Raw genomic sequence first — 23,730 nt, 5'->3', positions numbered from 1 at the left:
GCTGAACACAGTCAGTCCCTTATTTAGGATTCTCTACTCTGACCCCACCTGAATCCGTAAATATGATTCTCTGACATGTCTGGGTCAAAAGGTCTAATGAAGAAGCCAGAATGTGAGTTTTGGTTAAAGGGAGATCATCATCTTCAAACAGAACCTTTGGTATCCACAGAAATATGCACAGGGCCAAGGACGCAGATTTTCTTTCCAAAGAAAAAAATATTTTTAATCTATTCCCAAAGCCCTAAGTTACATCTTCTCTTAGATTTAACCCTCAGGAAGATGTTTTTATCTTCCCTGGATCACCTCTGTATCCCCTCTGGAGAGTTCCCCTATGTGGCTAAACCACATCTCCTCTCCCAGTGGGCTTTTCCATGTAATTCCTCTTTGTGTGATTATTCCTCCCCATCTCCCGCAGCCCTTCATTCTGGCATCTATGCGTCTACGTAGTAGAAAGTAGCTGAGGTTCAAGCCTGCTCATTTATTACTCACTCTCTAGTCAGTCACAGAAAGCACATTATTTGATTGAATGTGTTTTGCTTTAAGAGGCAGAAGAATGCTGTCCAGTAACGTCACAGAGGATTAAATCAGTCTCTTTCCAACTTCTATCCTGGGAGACGGAAAAAAAAAAATCATGATACTCAGAAAATCTTCACAAGTATAGAGAAGCTTTTTCTTATCCATTTATTTTTTAATTTTTAAAAATAGGCTTCCCACTGAGCAGGGAGCCCAATGTGTAGCTCGATCCCAGGACCGTGGGATCCTGATCCAAACCAAAGGCAAATGCTTTAACAACTGAGCCACTCAGGCGCCCCTAATTATTTTTTAAAAGTTATTTCTATGCCAATCGTGGGGCTTGAACTCACAGTGCTGACATCAAGAGTCCAATGTTCTACTGACTGAGCCAGCCAGGCTTGTCCTTGTTCTTTCCTATCTAGAAAAAATCTCACAAAAGCATGTTGAAATTATTAATAGTGTTATCTTATGGGAGTAGAATCAGGTAATTTTTACTTTTCCCTTAGTATTTTTATATAACAAAGATGTAGAATGTAAAAGTAATTTTAAAAATTCATCAATTTTAATCAGAAAAAATATTGTTTTTAAAAATCACATAGATGGCTACTTGGGTGGCTCAGTTGGTTAAGCATCTGACTCTTGATTTTGGGTCAGGTCATGATCTCAAGGTCTTGAGATCAAGCTGTGTCATCTGGCTCCATACTCACTGGGGAGTCTCCTCCTCTCTTACTCCCTCTACCCCTTCCCCTACTCTTGCTTTCTCTGTCTCTCTGTCTCTCTCTCTCTCTAAAATAAATAAATCTTTTTTAAAAATAAAAAAATAAAAATCATCTGGGGCGCCTGGGTGGCTCAGTGGGTTAAGCCTCTGCCTTCGGCTCGGGTCATGATCTCAGGATCCTGGGATCCAGCCCCACATAGGCTCTCTGCTCAACAGGGAGCCTGCTTCCCTCTCTCTCTCTCTGCCTGCCTCTCTGACTACTTGTGATCTCTGTCTGTCAAATAAATAAATAAAACCTTTAAAAAAATAAAAAATAAAATAAAAATCATCACATAGACATCCTCACACAAATTCCACTGTTAACTTTTTCTGGTGTGAACTATGGAGATTATTCTTCTTCCTTTCAGAGTCTGGGACAAAAATGAGGGTGCCAGCCTGGTTCAGTCAGTAGAGCACATGACTCTTGAGTCTTGTGAGTTTGAGCCCTATGTTTGGTACAGAGTTTACTTTAAAAAAAAAAAAGTTCAAGACAAAAAAAAAAAAAGAAAAGGAAAGCCTACTTTAGTTCTTTCTTTTTTTTTTTTTTTTAAGATTTTATTTATTTATTTGACAGACAGAGATCACAAATAGGCAGAGGCAGGCAGAGAGAGAGGTGGAAGCAAGTTCCCCTACCAAGCAGAGAGTCTGATTCGGGGCTCGATCCCAGGACTTTAGGATCGTGACCCAAGCCGAAGGCAGAGACTTTAACCCAATGAGCCACCCAGGAGCCCCGGAAAGCCTACTTTCTATCAAAAATTAACTACCAGGGTACCTGCATGGCTCAGTTTTTTTCTTTTTTTTTAAGCCTAGTTTAGAGATTTTATTTATTTATTTGACGGACCAATCACAAGAGGCAGAGAGGCAGACAGAGAGAGAGAGGGGGAAGCAGAACCCTGCTGAGTAGAGAGCCTGATGCATGGCTCCATCCAGACCTTGGAATCCTGACCTGAGCCGAAGGCAGAGGCTTTAACCCACTGAGCCACCCACATGCCCCTGCATGGCTCAGTTTTAAGTTAAGTGTCTGCCTTCGGCTCAGGTCATAATCCCAGGGTCCTGGGATCAAGCCCCACATCAAGCTCCCTGCCCTCTGCCACTTACCCTGCTTGTGTTCTCTCTCACTGTCCCTCTGTCAAATAAATAAATAAAATCTTTCAAAAAAAAAATTAGCTTCCAAAAGACAGTAACAGTAACTCAGAAGAAGTTCCCCTTAACTTCTGAATAGTATCACCCTACCCTAAAAGCTCACCCTTACCTCATTCACAGGGGTCAGAATACTGAACTGTTGCCCGTTCATCTGTAAAATGAAATGACATGTATCATTATGTTACAGGCCTCATGCATTCAAAGAGAAAATACTTCATGAAAACTACACTTTATCCCTTTTCAGAGGATCCCTATAGATTATGAGCATTTTTTTTTTTAAGATTTTATTTATTTATTTGTCAGAGAGAGAGCGAGCACAGGCAGACAGAGTGGAAGGCAGAGTCAGAGGGAGAAGCAGGCTCCCTGCAGAGCAAGGAGCCTGATGTGGGACTCGATCCCAGGACGCTGGGATCATGACCTGAGCCGAAGGCAGCTGCTTAACCAACTGAGCCACCCAGGCGTCCCTAGATTATGAGCATATTAAGAATTATAGGAAAGTCCCAAATACTAATACTGTGGTAAATTATTAATCATAGCAAAACATTCAAAATAGTTAGTCCTTAAAGAACAATGGTTTGTATAGTTTCTTTTGGTCTATGGACCATTTCTGATAAAATATCCCAGTGCAGAAGATTTAAAAATAATATATAATTAAATTATAATGTTTTAGAAGATTGAATAATGTAGTTATGTGTCACTTGGATTGGGAAGCTTTATTTGTAAAATAAAGAGCCATGTCATGAAGAATGAGGCAGAAACATGTTGGGAGACACAAGTAGATCTCAGCCCTCACCTGGGAGGTAGTAGTCATAAACTGTGATGGTTGCTGGTTTCAGGTTAGTGACTAACACACTTTGGCTGATGGTGAAGGTATAGGTCTGAGTCTTCTTACTCAGCTGTAGAGAAGAAAGACAAAACATCATATTAAAACTAAAGTGAAAATAACACTCTCTATGTGGAGGTTAAAAGACTCTTATCTTGGGGTGCCTGGGTGGCTTAGTCAGTTAAGTGTCTGCTTTCAGTTCAGGTCATGATCCCCAGTCTGGGCTCCCTGCTTCTCCCTTATCTCTCCCCCCAAGCTTATGCACATATGCTCTCTGTCTGACAAATAAATAAATAAATTCTTAAAAATAAATAAATAAATAAACCACCCTTAAGAAAAGGAAAAAAAAAAAGACTCTCGTTTCACACAAATTTTCCGAAACCTTTCTACCTGTCCCTTCTGCCCCATGCTAGTCTTAAAGATACTGGGTTCTGCTGACTTCCTGACTCTCTCTTCTTAGGAGCTTACAGCTCCCTTGCTCTTCAGTAAATTGGTCCCCTCTGCTCTTGGTCCACTCTAACCTGTGGCTCCTCCACTAAATTAACTGAAGTGGCCAAAGAAACAAACTTTCATTTTATTTCAACAGTTCTATACTCCCTATTGGCTTTATCTCTTCATTGCAGTCTGATCAAATAACGTCTCCTCAGAGAAGCCTTCCCTGACCACTTTCTTATAAAAGGTCACATTCTAGGGTGCCTGGATGGCTCAGTTGGTTAAGCAACTGCCTTCAGCTCAGGTCATGATCCTGGAGTCCTGGGATCAAGTCCCTCATCAGGCTCCCAGCTCCATGGGGAGTCTGCTTCTCCCTCTGACCTTCTCCTCTCGCATGCTCTTTTTCATTGTCTCTCTCTCTATATATTCATTTAAATAAATAAAATCTTTTAAAAATAAAATAAAATAAAATAGTCACATTCTGGCCACACATTTTTAAATGACATAGATAGTTCATATTCCACATCTGTTAGGCAGTACCTCCCTGGAGGTGAACAGGAGTATTTTATAGAATACCAGCATGGAGGCAGAATTCATTTTCTGGCTGTGGACTCATTCTATCTCATTCTTTCCTTTCCCTCCTCCCTGTGCATGTGACACTAGTACATAGAGATCAGAACGGAAGTTGCAAAGCTGTATAAGCAAGCAAGCTCTTAGGTTCATTTCCGAATACCTACCTCTTCCAAATAAATATTCAGTACGTCAGTTCCAGATTCAACCTTCTTCACCAGAGGCTGTTGGAGAAGCTGAATAAAAAGGGGAAAATAAAACAGACGAAGATCCAGAGCCTTCCCTATGACCTAGGGTAATATCCCAAAGCTCTTTCATGACCAAGGGAATAATAAATACTGTGGGAAGGTAAGAAAAAGGAACAAGACCATTCCAGTTTCCATTTTATATTTCTGATGCACCTTTGTAGTCCACTAAGACAATGCAGTCGTGAGTTGTAAGTATGTACCGTGACGCCCACTGCACCAGCTTTTTAGGGATAATGTTGGGTCCTCTTGGGGCTAGTTCAATGCAGAAAACAGAACAGACTTACCAACTGATTGGTGCCCTCCATGGGACTGAACCCGGAAAGCATCTTCACTTCTACAATGACCATATTGGAAGAGCTGCGACTGCCCACATAACTAAATGCAGAAAGGAGCACATCAGTGTGAAACCGTTATGTTTCCTCTTAGCATACTCTATATCCTCAACACACACACACACACACACACACACACACACACACACTCAGCTTCTGTGATCCAGGTGCCCCCACCACCAGCTCAGCTCTTCTCACCTGGTATGCACAGTAAGTGTCAAGGATTGAGAAGTAGCTCGCTCACATCTAGCTTTTCCCATTTCCACACTAAGACTAAAGGTGTCCGCAAATTTAGGAGGCGGAATATGGTATTTCAGCACCATCTAGTAGGGAGAAATAGAGAACCAAATCAGAGTTGGGAAGAACTTTACGCACAGTCCAAACTATTTCCTTTACAAGTAAGATAGAGAAAAGGTTCTACTGGAGGCAAAGTCGTCCTCAGGTTCTCCTTCCCAATGCATGCTTGTTCTCCTGGACCGCTGCTTACCTGCACATAAACGCAGCCCTGGCCTGAGGCCTCCAAAGTGTACACCCCAGGGACATTGGGCAGATTCTCCTGTTGAAGTACCAACCGGTTGGCAGCCTGAATGTTGAAATCGTGCTGGAAATCCTCAGTGGATGTTACAGCCAGGCTGACCTCCTCAGATGACACATAGGCAGTAGTGGCATATTTGGCAAGAGCTTGGAGAGCAACTACAGTGTCCTTAAGAAAACAACCAAGTATATGCTTATGAACCGAGCCACTGGTATTAACCTCAAACAACCCTATACCCTACACATCTGGTTGCTGTTCCCCAGCATGGACAAAACCTGCTCTAAGTAACTAAGAACCACAGTCACCAATGCTGCGGAAGCTGACATAGAGATCATATCTTGCCTGTAGAGAAAATTGTCATCAAGCCAGTATTAAACGTCTATAGGTCACTAGGCTAATCTCATATTCATATTCAACCAAGCCTAGCTTCAGAATGAGCTAGGGTTAGAAGCCAGTGGATAACTGTTCAGTATATATTTTGTAGTTTCCTTATTTGGAGAGGAAAGAGCAATGACATGATGGCTCTAAAAACTGTACATTCTTGGGACGCCTGGGTGGCTCAGTTGGTTAAGCAGCTGCCTTCGGCTCAGGTCATGATCCCAGCGTCCTGGGATCGAGTCCCACATCGGGCTCCTTGCTCAGCAGGGAGCCTGCTTCTCCCTCTGCCTCTGCCTGCCATTCTGTCTGCCTGTGCTCACTCTCTCTGATAAATAAAAAAAAAAAAAAAAAAAAAAAAAAAACTGTACATTCTTTGAAGTTATTTAGCTGTGCAATGATCTTCTGTGGCACAGCTGGGATCCTTTCTTGCAAGCCCTGTGCCATGTGACAATCTTTTCTTCATCTGGGTATAAGACAGATAAACTGCCACTAAGAGAGCATGACACTGTGTACTTGGGACTTCTCCATTCTGAAAACATGATTTATATACATTACAACAAAAGGAAAGACAAAAAAGAAAGAGATGTTCAGAAAATTGTATTTTACTGATACAAGTATATCTACATGCTTGTGTAGTACCCACAGAATCAAGGAACCTCACTTCTTCCTCTCCCAAATTAAAGAGACATCATACTGTCATATAAAAATGGAAAGATAGGTCGCTGGGGACCTTCCCTAGGGAAGCTGGGAATCAGTAAAACCTGTGCAGTTAACCATAGACAAACAACTTTTTGTCTACTCTCTGTGAACAGGGTCCAAGGAGGTCCTTATTGCTCGAATATGTGAAAACAATTAAAAAAATGAGACCTCATCATTAGCTGAAAAACCCATGTGGGTGATATGTGACTTCTTGTAATAGCTAAGGACTTTATTGAAAAACAATTTTGACATATGTGTCACTGAGTTTTCTAAAATTGTATATCATAATTATTTAGGGCTCAGCAAGAAGAAGAAAGTCCTTCCTGATCTTTGGCTAAAAATTTCCTTGAAGTAAGGAAGTAGGGTACCATATAATTTCTTACTTATTTTTAATTTAATTTTATTTTTAAGATTTTATTTATTTATTTGAGACAGAGAGAGAGTATACAAGCAGGGGAACAGCAGACAGAGGGAGAGGGAGAAACCGGTTTCCTACGGAGCTGGGAGCCCTATGGGGGCTCAATCCCAAAACCCTGGGACCATGACCCAAGCTGAAGGCAGATGCTCAACCAACTGAGTAACCCAGGTGCCTTCCACAGAATTTTTAAAAAATTCCATTTAAGTCTTTATCATATTCAAGCTCAGTGCTCTTAACATCTTTACCAAACACTGTATCAATTAAAATCTATTCTGTTTCCAGGTCTAATCTTCATGTTATATCCTCAGTGAAACTCCCTAGTTTCAACAAGTCAGAATATAATGTTTACAAAAATAAGAAATATGTTTTTTTTTTTATTAAAGATTTTATTTATTTATTTGACAGAGAAATCACAAGTAGATGGAGAGGCAGGCAGAGAGAGAGAGGAAAGCAGGCTCTCTGCTGAGCAGAGAGCCCGATGCGGGACTCGATCCCAGGACTCTGAGATCATGACCTGAGCCGAAGGCAGCGGCTTAACCCACTGAGCCACCCAGGCGCCCCAAGAAATATGGTTTTTTTGATTATTTTGTTTTCTCAGTGAATTAGACATTGATACCATTTGCAGAAAAAATAAATTAATGACTACACTCTTTATGATCATTTAAGATAATTTTTATGACACTATTCAAATTTATCATGCAGTTCTACCCCTTCTTCCCTTACTGCCATCCTACTAATTCAATTTCTCCTTACCCCTAACCTGGGCAAATGAAGTAGTGTCCTTATCGCTTCAAATCCAGTGTCTACCTCCACTAAATCACCCCCTACACCAATAACAGGTCATTCTCTTTGAAACAAGGTAAAAAAAGTTAATAGCTCCTCAGAATTGGGAAAATCTTGAGTGTGATATGAAAGGGCCCCCTTGGTATAAAACTGCTTTAACATTCTAAACTGAAGTCCCATTATGCTTTAGCTAACCCAGTTTCCCCAGGTCATTCTGGACTTTTGCAAACTGTTGTCTTGCACAAGCCATTTCCCCTTCCTTTCAATAGTTCTGTCTCAAAATCATACATACCCTTTTATTTTACCTATCTATTTTTTTAATCTATTTTTTTAAAAAGATTATTTATTTATTTATTTGAAAGACAGAGATCACAAGTAAGCAGAAAGGCAGGCAGAGAGGAGGAAGCAGGCTTCCCGCTGAGCAGAGAGCACGATGTGGGGCTTGATCCCAGGACCCTGGGATCATAACCCAAGCCGAAGGCAGAGGCTTTAACCCACTGAGCCACCCAGGCGCCCCTTTAATCTATTTTTTAAGTAGGTTCTTCACCCAATGTGGGGCTTGAACTCACAACCCCAAGGACAAGATTCACATGATCTACTGACTGAGCCAGCCAGGCATCGCTACATAGCCTTCTAGATCTATCTCAAATGCCATGCCCCTGAAGACCTCTCTTATCCTTCAAGTTTATGGAAGCTCTCTTTCCCTTTTGAAATGTGTTGTTTTGTACCTTTTGTATCTTATGTTATATAACCAAATCCTGCTCTGTAATTATAGAACTTTTCCTAACTTTACTTCTAGTTTTTAAACTTTTAATTTTTTTAAAGATTTTATTTCTTTATTGGACACAGAGAGAGAGAGAGAGAGAGAGAGAGAGAGAGAGAAAGCACAAGCAGGGGGAGCCGGAGAGGGCAAAGTAGGCTGCCCGTTGAGCAGGGAGCCCAATGGGGGGCTTGATCCCTGGGCCCTAGAAGCATCACCGGAGCCAAAGGCAGACATTCAATTGCTGAACCACCCAGGCACCCCCTAGTTCGTAAACTTCTTTAAGAGTAAAGATTATATATCTTATTGGCTTCCCAATACATTCAATAGTAGAAGGAAGTAGAAGGAAGGAACCCATAAAACCTTGCTTTTATGCTTCTAATCCCATAATTGGCTTTTAACCTGTTAATTTATAATTTAGCTATAATTATATATGTCTTATTCACATGTGGTAAAACATTGATCTCATGACGTTTCATACTCTAAAAAGAGAAAGAGCATTAAATGCATATAGTACTATGTATGTGTTCACATGACCCAATGTTATGAATCCTGTATCTTTCTCACATGCTTTTCTCCCTCCCTATAGAATTATAAGTCCCTTGACCTAGAAGTCAAGGGCAACAGCTTTGGTTTTTTGTTGTTGTTCTTATTGTTGTTTTTTCTTATCTCTACACAGGACCTAATAGTACCTGAAAAGTGGCAGTTGGAGAGCAGGCTATTTACCTGAGTAGAAGAGAAGCCTCCATATGCATTACGTTGCTTGGCCAACCAAGCCACTATGGCAGTGGCCTTGGCGATCTCCTTTTGAGTCAAGCTGGCTTTGCTAAGCTGGGCCAGTAGGACATATGCTGTCAGTTCTACATCTACAGCCTCAGGCTGAGACCAAGGTCTGGCATCCAGGGACAGAGCAGGCTTTGGGCTCCAGTGAATGGACTCTCCTATGGGAAAGCAGCACAATTAGGAAGGTCTTAGAAGGAAATGATTTCTCATATTCAATTTGTAAATGTTGTATCTTAGAGCAGAGCAAGTACCAACCAAAAATGAAACATGAGTTAGAAAAACATATTTCTCAGTATCTTCTGATATATTAGCCATAATGTTTACATAGGGATGTGTGTACCTAAGTGTGTATGTACAGCCATACATCCTTCCCCAAGATGAAACTAACACTATCAATAAATGCTTCCACCAATTACATGAAAACCACTCTTACTAATTTATAAATTCTCATGCTAGTGGAGACAGGCAAGTAGAAACATATAAGAATCTTATGTGTCTGGGGGCAGTTTTTTGGCTTATAGAATTTTAAGTTTAATTTTTTAGGCTTTCTTAAAGATTTTTATTTATTTATTTGAGAGACAGAAATCACAAGTAGGCAGAGAGAGAGGAGAAAGCAGGCTCCCCGCTGAGCAGAGAGCCCGACGTGAGGCTCGATCTCAGGACCCTGGGATCATGACCTGAGCCGAAGGCAGAGGCTTTAACCCACTGAGCCACCCAGGCGCCCCTAGGCTTTCTTTAATCTAATCAAAAGTTTAACAATTTTTTAAAAGATTTATTTATTTATTTTAGAAAGAGAGAGAGAGTGTGTGCCCTCATTGGGGATGGGGCAGAGTGAGGAAAGAGAGAATCCCAAGCAGAGTTCCCGTTAAGCACAGAGCCTGACACAGGCTCCATCTTACAACCCTGAGGTCATGACTTGAGCTGAAACCAAGAGTAGGACCACTGGGTTGCCTGGGTGGCTCAGTCAGTTAAGCGTCTGCCTTTGGCTCAGGTCATTCATCCCAGGGTCCTGGGATCAAGCCCCACATAGGGCTCCTTGCTCAGCAGGGGGCCTTCTTTTCCCTCTGCCTGCCACTCTGCCTGCTTGTGCTCTCTCTCTCTGACAGATAAATAAATAAAATTAAAAAAAAAAAAAGAGTTGGACCCTTAACTTAATGGGTGTGGAGCTTGCTTAACATTCTCTCTCTCTCTCACCTTCTCCTCCTACCCATGCCTCTCTAAAAAAAAGTCTCAAGTTTAACTCTTACCCAGTCAACCTCAGTGATCTCATACCAAGGAACTGTTAGAGACCTACAAAGGGGTGATTTTACAATGCCCAGGTCTTCTGACTAGCTTCCACTGTCTCTTTCCTCTTCGTGCTAAAAGTATAACAATACCTTTTGGGGCACCTGGGTGGCTCAGTGACTTAAGCCTCTGCCTCCGGCTCAGGTCATGATCTCAGGGTTCTGGGATAGAGCCCCGCATCGGGCTCCCTGCTCAGCAGGGAGCCTGCTTCCCCCTCTCTCTGCCTGCTGCTCTGCCTCCTTGTGATCTCTCTGTCAAATAAATAAATAAATAAATCTTTAAAATAACAAAACAAAACAAAAAAATACCTTTTAAGGACTTCCATGGGCTTTCTCACAAAACTCTCAACAATGATTTAATGACCTTACAACTCTTCCTAAAAGGAATCTTATATATGATAGAATATATGTGGGACTATGGGGACTGAGAAAAACTACAGGTAACTCGGAACATATTTTCATAATTTCAAAAAAACTCCTAACCCAGTCAACATACCTGAGATGATAGCCTGCTGGTCTAACTTTTCAAGGAGAATGTTTCTGATGTCCATCTCCCCAGCCAGAGAGAATGTATAAGCTAGGAGGGCCTGTGCGTAGAGGCTGGTAGTGGAGGAAACTGAACCTCTGAGGCACTGCAGACCCTGACTCACCATCGGGTCCTGGAAAGTAAGATGAAGAACCGAACTGATAAGGCATTCCTTGGAAAATGGAAAGCAATGAGAGAATCATCATATCCTTTTTGAGTTTACAAGGGTGAACAGGGATTAAAAGTAGGTGAATTCCTCTAGAACTAGGCACAATAAGGATATAAAGAGGAGGAGCTAGAGACACTCACATGTGTGGTCATTCCCATCTCCAGCAATGCCGCTGTGATGTACGCAGTCAAGGAAATCTCATCATCAACGCCGCCCTAGAGGGTGACAGGGAGACGGGTCAGGGCAGCCGCCAGCACGGCCTATGTGAGAATTGCATGCAATTTGCAAAAAGGCATCCCCTCCGAATGGGTGGATTACTTAAACAAACAAGCAAACAAACACAGCCCAGGGGATAGGGAGACAATCTCTTATTCTCAGCTTCTTACTCAATCTGAGTCTCCTCAAATGGACATCCTCTCAAGAAGAAAAAGGCCCACTCTCTTCTCCAGGAGAGACTAGGTGACATTTGCCTTGTTTAATGTCTTTCACAGAAAGATATTAGCAAGTTTTTAAAAACAGCTAATTTAAATTGTTACCCTCATTTATTACATAAAGAAAAAAAAAACCACTTAAAAGGTTAAAGGCTTGCTTGAGATTACACAGCTAATAAGCAGCAGGACTAGGATTTGAACGCAGGGAGTTTAGTTATGGAGTTCCTGCACTACACCACTGACCTTGCTACGCAGGGGATGGGTTTTTTAAAAGACTGGCCAGGTCTGGTAAGAAAGGAAGAGGAAAGATCTCTGGGATCTTAGGGGCCAGCCCTGGCTTGGGCTCCTCCCACGTGTACTTCACACAGTGCATAAGAGGAGAGAGCCTCAGGGGCACTAATAAAATCCTACATAAGGAAAACCAGTGAATCCTATACAGGGACTTTTTTTTTTAATGCCAAGATTTTTAATCCAGGCCCTGGAACAGCACTGTCAATGATTTCTCAAGCAACATACCCACAGATCTTTCTTCCACTGGGCATATTCTGAATTGAACAAATTCTCTGGACGCATCCACACCTCATCTTGTGTTTAAAAAGGGGCAAGGGCAATGTAGCGAACAGACCAGAGCAGTGCCTCTGGAGGCCAGCGGCTGTGGTTCAAAGGACAGTCCTACCATCCATTAGCATTCACCTTGGGCAATTCACTTAATCTCTGCTCCTTAGTTTCTCTCTCTGTAAAATGGGATTAATAATGGTATACCAGCAGCTAGCTCATTAATTTGTTGTAAACATTAAATAATATCAAATAAACAAAGTGCTTAGAATAGTAAACCTTTTACAAAAAATACTGGGCCGCCTATCAGTCTTCACCAGAGCAGATGGCCTTGCTGCAGATTTAGGGAAATAGTAAAAAAAACCTCTAGAAAGAACTTTCAGAGAAATTCTAGTCCAGTGGTTTTCACACTTCCACGAATATCAGAACCACTTCAAGGGCTGGTTAACACTGCACGTGTATTTATTTGTATTTTTATATTGTGAATTTTTTCAATGGAGACATAGTAGTTACTAAGTGTATGTTCCTGATTATATAGTTCTTGCTTTATTATCACATAAATCAGTCTTCCTGATTCCAAAAGCAGTACACATACACACAAATACACACATTTGAAAAAGACTGCTCAAGGGCTGGTTAAAAGTACAAAATTGCTGACCCACACTCCCAGAGCTTCCCAGAGTAGGTTCAAGGTAGGACTGGAATTTGCATTTCAAACAAATTCTCAGGTGCTGCTGATGTGGCTGATCTGAGGACCACACCATGGGAGCCACTTGCCAGTACATATTCCCATTCTACAGATAGGGAAGCTGAGTCTCAGACTGGTTGAGTATGGTGACCAAAGTCATCTGGAGCCAGGGCTGAGACCTGAAGAACGCTGCTTCCTGGGCTTATGCTCTTTTGATTCTGCTCAGTCAGAAATGCAAATTCCGGGGCACCTGGGTGGCTCAGTGGGTTAAAGCCTCTGCCTTCAGCTCAGGTCATGATCCCAGGGTCCTAGGATCAGCAGGGAGCCTGCTTCCTCCTCTCTGCCTGCCTCTCTTCCTACTTGTGATCTCTGTCTGCCAAATAAATAAATAAATAAAATCTTAAAAAAAAGAAAAGAAAAGAAATGCAAATTCCTCCCAGACAGGTAGTGGGCTGAAGGCTGGGCGGGGAAGGGGTTGGGGCGAGGGGGTGGTGGTGTTGTGGTTTGCACCTTCATAGCTGTGTGAATGAGCCTTCCCACATTGGCGTAGCAACCTCTGGGGAGCTGCTTTCCTGCCAGCCAGTTGAGAGCATCCTGGATATTATTGTCATCAATGAAGATGAATTCTTGAGCTTGGCCAAAGCATTTGGTGACAAACGCTGTCAGCCTATATAGGTAAAGAGGAAAGTGTGGCATGAAGGGGGATTTCCTAGCAAGGGTACAATAGTTCGATAGCTTATTTTGGGACAGGGTTCCAGAAGGGGATTAAGGAAGCATAAAACCATAGGAGCCTAGAAGAGGGAGGTACTGATGGGCATCAATGGGGACATGAACTGGGAAGGTACAAGGTCAGGAAGAAGGGTGAGGGGCTTGACCATATGTGAGGCTGAAATAAACAATATTAAAGAGGTAGAGAGGATGGATAGAAAAAGAATAGGGTTAAGAGGAGTGGTAGAGAAATAGTTCCATAGTTCCAGGAATTATGCACTGGGGTACATTGAGAACTGGGCAATATTACCATGTGTTTCCATCTCCATCCTCTTCCCCAAAGGCACTGTATGAGCCATCTCTACGTTTGTACATTAGCTCCTTCTGGTACCCTGGGAAGCCAGGTATGATGTTAAATCACAGAGACAACTTCAAAAAACATGGCTTTCAAGGGTGCGGGGCACTTCAGGGGAAATTCCCCTGTGTCTTATTAAACTAGCATTAAGGTTTAGAGAATGTGTCCAAGAAGAAAAGATCGAACCAACTCACCTAGATTCAAGAAACCCACTGCCCGAGACCTGATTTCCTTTGTCAGCAGCTTTGCCTTCTCCAGATACTGCAAGACATAGATTATAGGAGCAAACAAGACCATGTTCTGCTCCCCACAGCCGCTTGGCATCTGCACCAGATTGTCTAGGTTCTGTAGGGCTGTGCCCATAATGTCTCCTGAAATCCAAAAGGAGAGAGAAGGTGATGGTAGAGAGAAAAAGGAGCCTTTGTGAGTTACTGTCATTCATTTAACAAACATGTATCAGCAACCATTTAGTTGAGCGCCTACACTGTGCCTGGGAGACAATAAGTCAAATACAATCTTTACCTCAAAGGATCATAATCAGAGGGGCAAACAATGACAGAACATTGCAGTAAAATTCCTTACAAACAATTGCAATATAGCACTATAATACTGGGTTCATACATGGTGCCGGAGTACACAGAGAGGTACACAGGCTACCGAAGGGAGTTCAGGACTTTTAAGAAGGTATGTCAGTGGAGCTGGTGAGTGACCTAACAAAACCCGCCATCCTCAGACTCAATCTCTAAAGTCCTCCACTGCCTATAAATACATTATCCTCCAAAGTGCCACGTTCCCCCCAACCATACACAATCCTGACACTGTTTTCCAGGGATAGCTACTGACTCATTCATATATTTATTTTATAAACCAGTAAGCCTGACATAAGCGGCCCATTAAGATTGGTACTTTCAGCATCAAGTTCAGTTCAAATCTATAAATAGGTACTGAAGGTAAACTATTTGGCAGGAACTATACTAGGACATGGCCCTTACCCTCAAGGCAGTTTGAAAGACAGAGACAGTGAGCTATACTACAATAAGATGACTGATAAACAACAAATAAGATTCAAATAGAGTCCAAACAGAGAAATTTTAACCTGGAAGGGATCTCGGTAGGGACTAAGAATAAAGAAATAACCTAACATGTCCAGGGCTCCTACTACCTGCTAGATATTATGATGGAAACTTTATATTTAATTTTGACACCAGTCCTGAGAGGTAGATTATCATCAGTGTCTTGAGGAAGGGGAAAAAAAGGATCAGAATTGTTCACTTATTTATTCAAGGTCACCTGGCTATTAAATGGCACAATCCCGGCCCAGTTTTGTATGATTTACAAGCTCAGTCTTTTCTACTCAGTTCCCCTCCTTGCCCAGAAGAGTGAAGTGTCCCTTCTGTATAAATATGCTTTTATCTTCCCTAACTATACTCAGATACATAAATTCCTCACTTTCTAAGTGGCTGCTATAAACACTGTGTTTCTTCTCCCCTCAATTTATAGACCACCTAGCCTAAATACATATGGAGCTTTGTTGACCTTTAACTTTCTCCTGTCCAGACTCCTTCCTGTTTTTGACTCTCATATACATCTAATTCCATGAGTGCTGTTACCTATACGGTGTATATACCAACTATACAAAATAAGTTCTTCTGTCACATGCCTTCCTTCAGATTGGTCCACATGCCCCAACCCACTCCATGCTTTGGCAAATTTCAGCCCCATTTTTTTGTTTGTTTTGTTTTGTTTCTTTTGAGCAAGAATCCCTGGCTATTTACCCAGAACCGTAACATAAGCCTTGCTTGAATCAGGAACGACATCTGCAGGGAGCTCCAGTGAGATGGATTCTGAAGCCACTTGTCCTGTGAAAGGCAGAGAAAAGGTGAAAGTAGGGAAAGTGGAAATAGAGCGAGTTCAAAACCCAAACTTTAGAAAAAACTTTCTGTGATCCAGGGTTTTCTGTACCCAGGGCTTTCTGTGGGTTGAGGGAATTTTTTTTTTAACCTGTTAATATTGTTCTCTGCTGAAAGTAAATTCCAAAAAAAACCCCAAGAATGCATTGCACATTTTTTCTTCTTTACCCTGTCTCTCAGCTAATTGGCCCTATTAGGGACAGCACCCCAGACAGCACCTCTCCTATCCCTTCTTGTCCTATATATTCCTCCCTTGGCCTACAAATAGCTTCTGTTGCTGCCAGGAATTCTCAGTACCAACCTTTCTCTGCATTCACCCACCTTTTGGGCAAAGTAGTGAGCTGTATGTCTTCTCCACAAGGACTCCCTCAGGCTGACATGGAGACATAGTGGGGGAAACAGTGAAGATGAATGTCAGGGCAGATGGCACTGAAGGAACAGCAAACAGGAAGGGAAATGGGGAGAAGGGGCCCTCCCTGTGCCCCCAGGCTTCTCAGAACTGGAGAGGATACACTTTCTCCTTGAAGCTCCCAAGAACTACACTTCAATGCAGGAATGGGCCTATCAATAAAATTCTTTCTGGGCAAGGGCTAGAGCTAAGGACAAGTTTAGGAAACTCCTAAGAGGCAGGATTGACAATGGGGCTCATAGTGGGATAAAAAAGCAGTTAATAATGATATTAGAGATCTTAATAAGAGAAACTAACATTCATTGAGTATACCAAGTACTGTATTAGGCACTTTCACAGAGCATTGGAATGGGTTAAGCAAATAATTAAAGGCAGAAAGGGGCCACAGAATAAGGAAGGTAAGCTGATTGATTGAAGCTGGAGTCAGACAGCTGTGAAAGACTAACTGTATGGCTAGACACACAGAACATTGCTGGGCTGACTGCTACCTCCAAAGCTAGGTCTACAAAAATCTCAAAGAAAGAAAGAAAGGAAGGAAGGAAGGAAGAAAGAAGGAAAGAAGGAAGAGAAGAAAGAAAGAAAAGAAGGGAGGGAGGGAAGGAGGGAAAAAAAAAAAAAGAGGAAAGAAGAATGGGGAAGGGAAGGGACAGAAAACTCACCTTGACCAGAACTGGTTTGATGAGTGTGTCACTCTGGCCCTTTGCTGGAACAAACCCCTTTTGCCCCCCACAGAGTTCATTGCTGTCCAGAATCTTAGTAGTGATGGTAAAGTTCACGTGACCTGGAAGAAAGAAGGGGAAAGGAAGGCATTAGCCCTATTGCCAGACGTACCGATGAGGCCTCTTCCCATTTAGACCAGGGCTTCTTAAACTTAACAACATGCGAAGACCTACAGATCTTGTTAGAATACAAACTGATTCAGTTCATCTGGGGTGGAGCCTATATTCACATTTCGAACAAGTTTTTAGGTGACGCCAATAATGCTGGTCCAGTGTGGCAGGCAGCCTGTAAGGACCCCCAGTGATCCCTGCTTCCCAATAGCTACATTGTTGTATAAGCTCCTCTCAGAGTGGGGGCTGGACTAAGCAACTCACTTCTAATGAGGTGGCTAGGGCAGAAGCAATGAGATGCCACTCTGGGACTAGGTTACAAAAAAGGGTATAGCTCCTGTGTCAGGCACACTCTTTATCTTGGGCCCCTTGCTCTGCAGGAAGCCAGCTGTCCTGTCCTGAGGCAGCCCAGTGGAAAGACTCATGTGGTAAGATACTGAGGGAGGCCCCTAGCCCACAGCTGAGGCCCAGAACTACAGCCTGTGAGGGACAGAGGCTTTGGGAGGAGCGTGGAAGTGGATCTTCTCCCAGTCGAGTCTCCAGGTAAAGACACAGCCTTGCTGACAGCGTGACTTGTATTTCATGACAGACCTTGAACCAGAGGCACCCTGCTATGCTCTGCACCTGCATTACTGGCCCAAGGAAACTGTGTGATCAGAAATGTTTGTTCTTTTAAGCCTCTAAGTTGTTGGGAGTTTTTTTGTGTTTTGTTTTGTTTTATTTTTTTAGGATTTTATTTATTTCTTAGAGAGAGAGCATGAGTGGGGCCCCATCCCAGAAGCCCAAGATCTGACCTAAGCCCAAAGCAGACACTTAACTGACCAAGCTACCCAGGTGCCCCAAGCCTCTAAAGTTTTAGGGTGATTTGTTAAGCAGCAGTAGATAACTATTCATCTGAAGACCATACTTTCAGTTGCCAGGGTTTTATCCTAAGAGCAAATGACATCTAAGTGATATTGTGATGATTAAATGAGTCACCACATGTCAAGCAGTTAGAATAGCAGCTGGCCCATAGTAACTATTTGATAAGTAACATTACTATATATCCCTTGTCCTGGCATAAATATTAAAAGCTCCCCTTTTCACATTCAAAATTGTCCCATTTGGATAATTTTTTGGTCATCCATCAAAGAGCATTTTCTTATTTTTTTGTGGCATAGACTTAAGAGGGAAAAAAAATAGAGGCAAATAAAATGAGAAAGAACAAGAGAATAAAGCAAATGCAGGAGAGGAAAGGAGAGAGTTCTCAATCATTGAGCTTTTGCTCTGTGTTTTCCTTGCTCCTCTACTGCTTCCTTCTCTTACCTAACTTGATAGCAGTGATATTCCAGTGATAGCTTTTTGCTTCATCAGCACAGAGACAGCTGGAGCCCTGAGAATCTGTCCACGATTCCACCTGGTACTTATCTGATGTACCCAGGTTAGTCTGAACCTGCAGATGTTTAAGAAATAAAGGGTCTGAATACAGGAAACAATACACAGAGGCTTCGAAAAATATGGGAGTGGAGGCACACCCCACCTCTCTCCCAGGGACATCTGCTTCCTGTACCTCTAACTCTTACCCTGATGCAGTCCTTCAGATAATTGAAGATGGTGGCAGTAAGGCGAAAGGATTCCCCACGAACTACTGAGTAAGGGAGAGTCAGCTCAACAAAGAACGGCTTGAAAGCAGTCAGTCCAACAGTAGGTGAAAGACCAAAGCCTCTGGACTGGGAGGTACAGAAAGTCATGGCCTTCCACTCAGTGATGGTATCGGGAACCGTGACATGGATAGCCTCCTTCCCAGAGTCACTGTGAGAACACGAGAGCCCAGGTGAGGCACACATCAGGAGAGTATTGTGAATTAAGCTATAAATTTACCTACAGAAGTCATTGTTATTGTTGTTGTTGTTGTTGTGAGGGGTGGGGTAAAAAGGCAACTGAACTGAGGAACGTGCTAATCTCAGAGTGTGAATGTTCAGGTGAGTGATGATGTATGAATATGGGAGAAAGAGGTGGTGTCTGGGGATGTGAATGGGTGAGTGAGAGTAGGGGGTCATGTGTGCAAATACAGTTTAAGCGGTCAGTGCCCTCTGAACCTGTGAGGGGATATCTCACTGGAGTTTTGACTGCCCTTTCTCTGATGGTTAGTGATTTTAAGCATCTTTTCATGTGCCATTCTTCGGGCTTGTCAAAATGAGCAGGTAAGCAGTGGGCAGGAACTGATGTCAACATGTGCCTTTCCATCTGTTGGATGTGGACTCCGAATGCCTTGTCTGCACTGTGTAAATGTGGAGACATGTGAGTTCGTTTTGAGGGATTGCCTGTGTTTGCCTAAGAATTCAGGAAAAAGGAAAGTTCCCATGTCCCCATTAAACTCTCTTGACTTGAGACTGAGATTCATTAAGAATTATCTGAGTCTGAGTTTACTGCTGAATCCCCACTGTACAGTCTTACTGTACCTACCTTTGAGGCATCACTTACCCGATAGGAAACAGATCCCAGAGCCAAGTCTCCGGGAAGTACTGGCGGACCTGAGAGTCCTGTGACTGAAGTGATGAAGGTGATGATGACCCAAAACTCGCTTCACCAATACCATAATTCACTAAGGAGAGCAAGAATAAGGGAATTGGTGGGAGGGGGTGCTGGTGGTGGACAGAAGACTTCCGTTGTAAGACAAATTGAAGCAGAGGGACTACTACTGAAAAATTTAGTGGGAAACAGAAAACATCCAGTCACAGACAAGGAGAAAGGACCACTGAGGAACTGACTATTCATAAGGCCATCGGGGGGGAAGTGACAGATGAGGAGGTTGGACCAGGGGATGAACAGGTAAGGGCTTCAGGTTTCAAAAATTCTCCCCAGGGAGAGAGAGCCGGCTGCCTCATCTATGACCCACAACCCACAGCCACTCTGAGGCACGAGGCTCAGTGCAGGAACAGGAAGCAAAGAGTTAAGTGTTCAGAGTTCCATGATTTAAACATTTCAAGAGAATCCACAAGCCACACAGGTAGCTTACCTTCAGACACTGCAGTGCTATATTTTAGAGACTGATGACTGCAGTCTACTGGCTTCTTAATTTTGGCATTGGACAGTATTTTCAGGCCCATACCCTGAAAGGCACCAAGGAAACCAGAGAGTGAAGTGTCACGGTGGTCCCCTCCCTTATTACCAGGGCGACAGCCTAGGAATTCCACCCTCAAAGGACTGAACCAAGACATTCTTTTCCTATTAATTTTGAGACTAGTGGTTACTACCCAATACCCCAATACTCAGCTACCAAGGTTCTGTTTGCTTTTGTCAGCTAATGTGAATATCAATGACAATTTTAAAAAATATATACACATTTATTTTTAAATATATACTTTAAATATACTTTTCAAATATATACTTTAAATGTATACTTTGCAAAATGATCACCACAGTAAGTCTAGTCAATAACCATTACCATACATAGTTACAAAAAATTTTTTTCTTGGGATGAGAACTTGTAAGATCTACTCTTTAGCAACTTACAAATATGCAATATGAGGTCAAGCACACTGTCACCATGCTGTACATTTCATCCCCAGGACTTATTTGTCTTATAACTGGATGTCTGAACCTTTTGGTAACCTTCACTCATTTTGCCCACCCCCAACCCCTGCCTTGGGCAACCACCACATTGTTCTGTGTATCCATGAGCTTGGTTTTGCTGTTGTCGTTGTTTTTTAGATTCCATGTGTAAGTGAAGTCGTATAGTATTTGTCTTTCTCTGACTGACTTATTTCACTGAGCGTAACGCCCTTAAGATCCATCCATGTTGTTGCAAATGGCAAGATTTCGTTCTTTTTTACGGCTGAATAGTATTCCACTTTTGTCATTGCCAAATATGTTTAATGTTTCTTCCAAATATTAGTCACTGGGTCATTATTATTTGCTTTAGACTGAACTTCCCAAGGGTAGGAACCATATTGGCTCAGTCAATCCAACAAAAATACATTGAGTATTATGAAGGACCAGTCATAGAGAGAATACAAAGATGAGCAAGACATGGTTCCTGACTTCAGAGACTTCCTGGTCAGTCTTGGGCCACAGCATCCCCAACTTCTACTCATAAAGTACTCAATTTCTACTCATGAAGTACTTTTTATAATAGTGGTAAGAAACCTCTGGTCTATCTTTCCTCATTTTTCCTTCTTGACTGATCCCATGGAAATTAGTTCATTTGGGGGCAGAAAGAGGCTGCACACAGCTTCTCAGTGGCTCTCTTCCAATGCAATCAGGTGACTGGGCCCCTTCTTCAAGCACAAGGACCATGGGAGGTTACCTCACATATCAGGAGTTTCTTCCAAGATTTTATCCTTTCGGTACCCACATGAATCTGTTTTTTTAGGTATGGACTTTCCTTCACCCCCTCCCCAACCACCACTGTTTCTATAACAAAATGGGTAAGAACATTTACCTGAAAAAAATGGAAAAGGTCCATGCCTTCAGAGACCCAAGGCCTCCACATAACTGAGAGGGGCTGAGGAGCATCCCAGGCGCCAGACATTGGACACTCATCATATTCAGCCACCTGATAGGGGTAGTGACCATACGAGAATGAGAACATCCTATAGACCTGAAATAGGAGGGGAAAAGGAAATAAGCTACTGACACGGTGAAATCGGTTGAGAAACTTCACTCAGATTCTGGTGCCACAGTTCACTGCTCTTGTATTATTTCTCTTCATTACTTCAGAATTGTTCCTATATTCATTCCATCATAATCCCTTCCTACTTTTTTTGTTTAGTAGGTGCCAAGCTGGGCTCCAGTGTGGGGCTTGAACTCATGACCCTGAGACTAAGTAAGACCTGAGCTGAGATCAAGAGTCAGACACTCAAACAACTGAGTCACCCAGGCACTCTATCCCTTTCCTGCTTTCTAAATTCTGATCTCTTCCTCACCTTTTTCAATAATTTGTCACCCTTACCTCCTATTACAAATTTCCTACCTCTAGTGCACATGAACCATACCTTTCTCATACCACCGTTTGACTGTCATTTCCACACCAGCTTTTCTACCACCTTATGGTGACACAGTATTTCCCTCAGACTTTTCTTCCCACCCCCCCCTGAAGCCCATCTTTTAATTCAGTCAAACCATCTTCTCTGTCAAGTCCCTCTTTCTACCCCATTGGCAGACTACTCACAGAATTGTTGCTCAGCTCTGTCTCTGGCCTAAGCAGTAAGACACTCTCATCCACAGCCCGGACTGCACACAGGGACCCAGGAGCTGCCTGTAGCTGTAGTTCTAAATCTGCTCCTGGAAGCTGCTGGGAAGGTGAGAAGCCAAGGGAAACCTGTGGAAGGAAAAAGTGCAACTTGGGGATCAGGTCAGCCTGGAGAGAAGGGGAAACAGTGTAATTTGGATCATCAGCCAATATCTCCTAACTTTAGCATTTCAGCCCAATCCTTCACTTTTATACTGATTTTTTTTTTCTTTTGTAAAGTCTAGTCCTTTCAGAACTTGTGACTTGTGGTACAATTGGAAAAAGTGAGCAGCATAGCACAGAAAAACATAGGAAGTTTAAGAGATCCCCCCCAAAAAAGTTGAAAAAAAAAAGTTTAAGAAACAAAAACTAGAAAGAAAGAATTGCTATACAAAATATATAATTTCCTAGCACTCCTTCTTAAAAAGAAGTGGGAGATAGATTTCAACAAAATATACTGAGACATAAATACAACAATGACATCTACTTCAATATAATCTTATTTCCCTACCCCTGCCTGATTTCCAACCCCAGCACATACACTATCTCTCTCTATGCCCAGACCTTTTCTTCACCTTTCTCAACTGCCATTTTACCTGATTGTCAAAACACATCTCTACTGAGAACTGAATTTGGTCAGCTATAATGCCTCCACTGGGAAAAATGGCATAGATCACCAGGGAAGGATCAGGGGCTAGTCTGGAAGTGAAGGTCAGTGAGAGGGAAAAAGAGCCTTTTGTTCCTGAAAAAGAAGAGGGGATACACAGGGATGAGAACACATACTCATCTACTGACGACCTCCGACCACATGTCTGCTCTTCTCCTTGGGCCTGCTGCTGGCCTCATGGTGCAAGTTACATCCCATTTTCCTGTTCTCCTATGCTCACCGTTAGTGTTCTACTCTCATTGCTTCTTCTTTTGCTTCTAGTATAACAGCATTTCCTGGAAGCTTAAAGTATCCTTTGGTTTTCAGCAGAAGCATGAACACTCACCTTCCTCCTCAAAGTCCAGGTGTTTCTGCCCCTCCATCTCCAAATGCCCTTTCCCTATTAACTAAAAAAGACCAAAAAAAAAAAAAAAAAATCAACAGCAGGGAAGTTATGAGAGTTTAGCCTTGACCCTAGCCTAGAGCATCCCTGCACCTCTCCATAAAGAGAGGCTCCTTTCATATCTCCAGAGCCTGGGTCAATACTTCATGCAGCGTCCATCAGTTGGTCAAATGGTGGATAGTGCCAAGAGCCCTGCTGATTCCTCCTCCAGGAGGTTCTGCATGAGAACCACAGGGGTGCATGGAAGGAGACAAAGATCATGAGTTACCTCACTGCCAAACAGAAGAGAAACCATCCTTCACAATGGATAGCTGTCCACCAATTCTTGAAAATCTCCAGGTTTTATTCTCTTATGATCCTTATAGCACAAAGTTACCTAAAATTCATCTTCATCTTCATGACCTTTTTTTTAATTATACTTAATCCAAAAT

General features: G+C 42.5%; 1 protein-coding gene across 1 annotated transcript in view; it reads right to left on the bottom strand.

Moving 5' to 3' along the window:
* Positions 1–463: 463 nt before the first annotated feature.
* The window catches only part of A2ML1 (alpha-2-macroglobulin like 1), a 66,602-nt gene continuing 43,335 nt past the window's right edge, over positions 464–23,730 (bottom strand). The window contains exons 14-37 of the mRNA XM_082738278.1: positions 23,243–23,303; positions 22,847–22,992; positions 22,191–22,340; positions 21,462–21,620; positions 20,037–20,130; positions 19,502–19,622; positions 18,601–18,829; positions 18,344–18,470; positions 16,868–16,989; positions 16,121–16,172; positions 15,665–15,748; positions 14,084–14,260; positions 13,845–13,926; positions 13,337–13,493; positions 11,293–11,367; positions 10,954–11,116; positions 9,118–9,332; positions 5,306–5,521; positions 5,017–5,141; positions 4,771–4,861; positions 4,406–4,474; positions 3,207–3,309; positions 2,523–2,564; positions 464–607 (exon numbers count right to left, since the gene is read on the bottom strand). Of these exons, the coding sequence (XP_082594404.1) occupies positions 2,524–2,564; positions 3,207–3,309; positions 4,406–4,474; positions 4,771–4,861; positions 5,017–5,141; positions 5,306–5,521; positions 9,118–9,332; positions 10,954–11,116; positions 11,293–11,367; positions 13,337–13,493; positions 13,845–13,926; positions 14,084–14,260; positions 15,665–15,748; positions 16,121–16,172; positions 16,868–16,989; positions 18,344–18,470; positions 18,601–18,829; positions 19,502–19,622; positions 20,037–20,130; positions 21,462–21,620; positions 22,191–22,340; positions 22,847–22,992; positions 23,243–23,303 (2,859 nt within the window). The 3' untranslated portion in view covers positions 464–607; position 2,523. The remainder of the gene's footprint in view (positions 608–2,522; positions 2,565–3,206; positions 3,310–4,405; positions 4,475–4,770; positions 4,862–5,016; positions 5,142–5,305; positions 5,522–9,117; positions 9,333–10,953; positions 11,117–11,292; positions 11,368–13,336; positions 13,494–13,844; positions 13,927–14,083; positions 14,261–15,664; positions 15,749–16,120; positions 16,173–16,867; positions 16,990–18,343; positions 18,471–18,600; positions 18,830–19,501; positions 19,623–20,036; positions 20,131–21,461; positions 21,621–22,190; positions 22,341–22,846; positions 22,993–23,242; positions 23,304–23,730) is intronic.

This window comes from Mustela nivalis (genome assembly GCF_964662115.1).
Source record: "Mustela nivalis genome assembly, chromosome: 7".
Taxonomy (NCBI): domain Eukaryota; kingdom Metazoa; phylum Chordata; class Mammalia; order Carnivora; family Mustelidae; genus Mustela; species Mustela nivalis.
The sequence above is the reverse complement of the archived record's forward strand: the minus strand, read 5'-3'. Positions and strand labels throughout refer to the sequence as shown.